The sequence below is a fragment of the Benincasa hispida genome, unplaced genomic scaffold, assembly GCF_027475165.1.
Source record: "Benincasa hispida cultivar pf3 unplaced genomic scaffold, pf3_genome.v1.1 HicScf19, whole genome shotgun sequence".
Lineage (NCBI taxonomy): Eukaryota > Viridiplantae > Streptophyta > Magnoliopsida > Cucurbitales > Cucurbitaceae > Benincasa > Benincasa hispida.
The window spans coordinates 57,869-63,600 of NW_028326261.1; the positions used below are offsets into that span (position 1 = coordinate 57,869).

At 33.2% G+C, this 5,732-nt stretch overlaps 1 protein-coding gene across 3 annotated transcripts; it reads right to left on the reverse strand.

The window, feature by feature from the left end:
• Positions 1 to 541: 541 nt before the first annotated feature.
• Positions 542 to 3,276, reverse strand: LOC150030471 (uncharacterized). Of its 3 annotated transcripts, none has more exons than XR_016526847.1 (3): positions 1,803 to 3,204; positions 1,232 to 1,613; positions 542 to 1,155 (listed from the first exon to the last, which is right to left on the reverse strand). XR_016526847.1 is itself a non-coding variant. In XM_090309691.1 (3 exons), the coding sequence occupies exons 2-3, from the start codon at positions 1,855 to 1,857 to the stop codon at positions 1,291 to 1,293; spliced, it is 378 nt and encodes a 125-aa protein (XP_090165817.1). In that variant the 5' UTR covers positions 1,858 to 2,221; positions 3,211 to 3,276; the 3' UTR covers positions 542 to 1,290. The 3 variants fall into 3 exon arrangements, 2 of the variants coding, with proteins under 2 accessions (XP_090165817.1, XP_090165818.1); XM_090309691.1 differs by adding an exon at positions 3,211 to 3,276 and having other exon boundaries at positions 542 to 1,613; positions 1,803 to 2,221; XM_090309692.1 differs by adding an exon at positions 3,211 to 3,274 and having other exon boundaries at positions 542 to 1,613; positions 1,803 to 2,198.
• Between the last annotated feature and the right edge of the window lie 2,456 nt (positions 3,277 to 5,732).

Below are 5,732 nucleotides of genomic sequence, written 5' to 3' on the forward strand. Positions count from 1 at the left end.
CCAGGATTGAACTCAGGGATTGAGTTAAACTGACGCAGACCTTGCATTGTAGCTATTGTATGAGTTTTCCTAAATATATGAGAAAAATGTGTTATTTATACTAAAGTGTTGTGCCTGTGCAAGAAGATACAATAGAGTTGAGTGGTGAGTGATGAGGCATGCGAAAATGGAGTTTAATATAGGTGGTATGCGTCGGTCTAAGATGAGTGTACACAAATTAGAATGTGATGTGGATGAGATGGGATGATTTGCTCATCTTTTGTTCATGCGTTAAACTTTATTTAACACTTCTCAATGCGACCAACATACAAAACCTATCTCTAGGATGCATGCGTCTAACACAGAAAACAATAAACACTAGTAAGTATATCTGTAGCTGTACTAGGTGTCCTACTTGATGCGGCTTAGTTATTCTCTCGAACAGTCTAAGTTAAAGATGCTTTTACAAATTGATCATATTGGCTTGAGCGTTGAAATGAAGTTTTGCATAAAGTATAAATGCATTCAACATAAACAAGAAATAAACAATGGCAAAATGTGATGGATCAAATATATGAATTTTATAAAGAAGTATATTGTCTTTACAAAAGTAATATTCAATCAAATGCAATGAAAGCGATAAATGAGATGAAATAAACTGAATCAAGCCGCACAATACAATCTCTTGTATCTCTTTGGCTCATTTATGTTGTGTACAATAACTTGTATAGGAGTTGGACGAAGTATCTTTCTTAAGCTTGGCTTCCTCCGCTCCCTGATCGGCGGTGGTGGTGGTTCTCAACCCTTCTGTTCGTCTTGGCACCACAGCACAACTTAAACTACGACTACGCTAATTACAGAGAGTGGGAGTCTTGATAATTTCTTTGTACTATCTTTGACTTCGAACTTTGGAGGGACTTCATCTATTTATAGGCGTTGGTCATGTTCACTTGATGAATTGGCAGCATTAAAGTCCATGCTCTGGTCAACTGCCTGACTCTCAGAAGCTTTTCAGACGCTGCCTACGGCAGATGCCCATACTGCAAGTGGTGATGTGACATAATCAGCCTGGATCAATGTATCTTCTCTGCATTGAATTCCCTCCGACACATGGCCCATGTGTTAGAGCTTTCCCTGCGGCACTTCTTGATTATGCATTAGCTTTTTGTAAAGATCCTGCAATATAATGCGTTAGCACTGCAGTATTTAGTAATAAAACTTCTTTTGCATGAGTTTGCTAATGTTTGAGTACTTCCATGCATGATCTCTCTACCCTCGATTGTACGTTTGCCCATGCAGATCGTACTTCGTTTAGAAGCCTCCTATATCATTCACGTGAACTTGTGGGTAAGCTTCGAAGGTATGTCCAGCTACTCCAAATGCTCCACATGTCTTAACATGAGGAAGATCACCTCGAGAAACCTGTGTAAAAAGAGAAACAAGATTAAAGACTTGAGTTCTAAGCTCACTTACCTCTTTGGACTGACCAATGTTGTAGTTGACAGTCCTTGATTCGAAATTCTGAGAATTTTCCGCCACGATGGATATGAGTTGACTAGCTTTTGTGGGTCTCTTGTCAGCTAGAGCCCCTCCGACGGCAACATCAATGTTGCTCCTTTCCGATGGAAGCAAACCTGAATAGAAATATTGGATTAGATATTGTTAAGAAATTTGATAATGAGGGAATAAAGCACAAAGTTGTTTATATCTTTTCCAATATTCATAAAGTTACTCTCCTACAACTTGCTTAATGCCATAGATTTCTTTTCTAATATTTTGTGCCTTAGATATAGGGAAAAAAATTTCTATGAACTTTTTCAAACCATTCCATGTAATGATGGATCCTGCCGACAAGTAGTACAACCAATCTTTGGCCATATCCTTCAAAGAGAAGGAAAGGCCCTAAGATTAAGTTGTTCTTGGGTTATCTCATGCAGGTGCATTCCATCCCATACTAGATGAAATTCTTTCATGTATTTGTGCAGATCCTCGTCAGGTTGTCATCTAAATTTAGGCGAGAGATGCACAAGTCCTGGTTTAAGTTTGAACGGAACGGTAGTCTCCGGGTAGACTATGCACAATGGTTGTTGGTTGTAATCCGGCTCCGCAAGCTCTCTCATGGTACTCTCTTGCTTCTTCTTCTTGTCTTAGCTCCTCAATTTTTCCATCTTCTCCTCTTGTTATTTTCCTTCGAAGTCGCCTCTACTCATGGTTAATGTCTACAACCAAATCACAAAGTACACTCCGCGAGGAGCAGGTCATGCACAAAAAAAAAAAAAAATTTAATCACATTAACTATTTTTTGGATTTTATTATCTCTCTTTTTTTATTTTTTATTTTTAAAGGAATTCAAAATTCAAATAAGCCAATTGTATGGGTCCCCAACAATAATGCCAATTTGTTCGAGCTAAAATGATGTTATTTGTTCATCTTAATCCAAAACAAATAGAATTTCTAAAATACGCACAACTACTAATACTAACACGTAGTAAAGTGGAAGCACAAGGTCGATCCATGGAGAACCTCTATTAATTGGTAAAATTGAGTTTTGAAATCCAAATTGAGTGGAGGTTTGTTGGTTTTAAGAAACTAAGAAAAAGTAAAAGAAGAATTGATATGAAATTTTGGTAATGAGAATAATGAGAGATAGTATAAAAGAAATTATGTAACATATTCAATGGAATAAGGATCTCGGGAATATTATGCAGATTAACCTAATTCTATCATAGACATCATTCATTTTAAGCAATTCAATTGTTCCATAGTTCATTAAGGTTAAGCCCTAATGCCCTAGTTAGCCAATTAACCTAAATTGGTCAATTAACCCCAATTTAGTTCATAAAAGCTTCCTAAAGACATTCCACATGTAATTCCTAAATTGCATGCATTTCTTGGGTTTTCTCGACTATGACATTCTTGAAATTAAAAAGACTAAAATAATGATTAATATGAATGTTCTAAACTAGTAAATCTTTTAAGAAAAATAGGAAAAGAAGTCCAAACATTCCATTAAAATCACTAATTTTTGCAACCTAATTGCAATTATGCTATAGAGCCATGTAATTTTGCATACAAAAATCTAAAAAAAATTGAGGTTCAACCCATTTCTATCGGATTTTATTGAAATTAACAGTAAAAACATTCAAGAACAACAAATTACAAGAAAAAATTAAATGAAAAAGTCTCAAGAATTGGCTCACCTAACACAATCCCCAAGATAAAAGAACTTACCTATTCATAAAGTAGCAAAACTTTCAAGAAATCCATTGAGTCTTGCAAGAATTTGTACAAAGATTGAAGAAAATGACGAAAATCTCTATAAAAAAAAGTAATAATATACTAATCAATAATTATCACATCCAGACAAAACATCGTTCTAACTGACATGTGCCAAACTTTTTACATTGGACAAATTCAACGTCAATGAATGGTCTAAAATATATTAATTAGATGAGCACTAGCAGCAGCTGCCATGCATTATTAGTCCTATAAATTCCACACCCAAAATATAGTTAAGTTAAATTCTTCTAACAAGAATGAAGTTAAATAAACCCTTTGTAGAATCCATTTGCCTTCTAATCTTCTTCTCTTGAAGGCAAAATGTCATAGGAAGAAGTTGTAATCACAGATCCAATAGCACCAAATAATGGCTCAGCAAACTTTCTCTCAAGTTCTAGGAGAGACTATTTTCTTTCCTCTCATTTCAACAATAATCTCTCCGTATATATAGTATTTTTGTTTTAATCTTTTCTTTTCATTACAAACTTTATTTTAATCTGTAATGTCTATTTTAATTCGTATACTTTAAAATAAAAAAAGTAATAATATACTAATAAAAAGCACAATTTTCTATCCCAAATTATGCTAGCCTTACCTAATACTCGTCTTTAAAATATGTGATTTTTATACAAGTTTGTGTTAATACTTTAGTACAAATACTTAAATTATGTTAAACATATGGAGTGATTTGTACTTTTAACTTTTTTGTCAATAGTATATATCTTATATCAGTTGAATTATATATGTTTATGTTGATTTTTTTTTAAAAAAAAATAAGTCGAAAAAAAAGAAAGAAAAAAATTCTGTAAAATTTGCTTCCAGACATGTAACGATATTTATGACAATGTCTTTAACATATTACATATTACTCGAATTTTGCCTAAATTAAGATCAACGAACCAAACTGTAGTACCATACATCTGCTTTAAGAAGAATTTAAGAAGAACAAGGAATATAGACCAAGATCTTTCCAGCTACCAAGAAAGAAAGAAGTATTCAGATGGTTAAGACAGCATTTACTAAAAAAAAGAAAATAACTTCTAATAAATTTTACAGTGATTGGAACATCATATTTGACATGACAGGAACATATCATTAGTCAACATCTAGGCTGTAAGACTTCAACATTTTGGTCCCATACACGTTTTAAACCTTCGCTCAATCAAGACAAAACATCGCTCTAGAAGACGTGCCAACCTTTTACAATGGTCAAATTCAAGTTGAATGAATGGTCTATATAATCTCAGTCTAATTAGATAAGCACTAGCAGCTGTCATGCATTATGCCACACTTGATCACATTCTGACGTACAACCAATAATAGTACATTATTATTTCTCTATAAACTCCACACCCAAAATATAGTTGAAGTTCAATTCTTTTAACAAGAATCAAGTTAAAAACCCTTTGTAGAATCCATTTTCCTTCTAATCTTCTTTTCTCTTCAAGACAAAATGTCATAGGAAGAAGTTATAATAACAGATCCAATAGCACCAAATAATGGCTCTTTCAATGGTGATGTTCCGTTGGAAATGATGTAGGCTCTCACAATACAACTCAATAGATAAGAGAAGAAGATTATTCTCTTACTCACATAAGATTGGAGAAACTAGAACTTGAATATTACTTTATTTTCTTGGCTTGATTACAAATGAAAAATCCTACACATATTTATACTAGTAGAAAAATACATCAAAAGACATCAATGATAAATGCAAATACATGTGATTTTTCACCAATACATGAACATTCATCATTGTATCTTGTAATTCGTGTATTTAACTATTCCTTAAATCTCAACTATTCATGTATCTAATTAAATATAATTCATGCATCTTGAATATAAGTCTAGATTAATTTTATCATTCTCCGTTAATTTGGACTTGAGCAACTCCAAGCTTTTCTTTGAACTTAACAAATAAGTCAAACTTTAGTGCCTTCGTAAAAATATCCGCCAACTAATCTTGAGTCTTGCAATACTTCACCATCACTTCTCCATCTTTAATGAAGTTTCTGATAAAATGATACTTGATTCTAATATGTTTGCTTCTTCCATGGAAGATTGGATTTTTTGATAATGCAATGGCAGAACCAATTATCAAAATATAAAGTAGTTTGACTTCTTTGCGTACACTTCAATTATTTCAACATCCATCTAAGCCATAAAACTTGACATTCAGCTGTAGATAAAGAGATGAATTCTACTTTGGTGGTTGAAAGAGTAAGAACAGGTTATTTCTTTGAAGTCCATAAAAAAACACCCGAACCAATGCTAAAAACATAACGAGATGTGCTTTTATGATCATCAACATTACCACTCCAATCACTATCACAAAAACCAACTAACACTGATTCTAAAACTTTCTTGTAATAAATTCCAAAATTAATAGTGCCAAGAATGTAACGAAGCACTCGCTTACCCGTTTCCCAATGACTTCATTTCAAGCTTGACATGAATCTGCTTGACATACATAC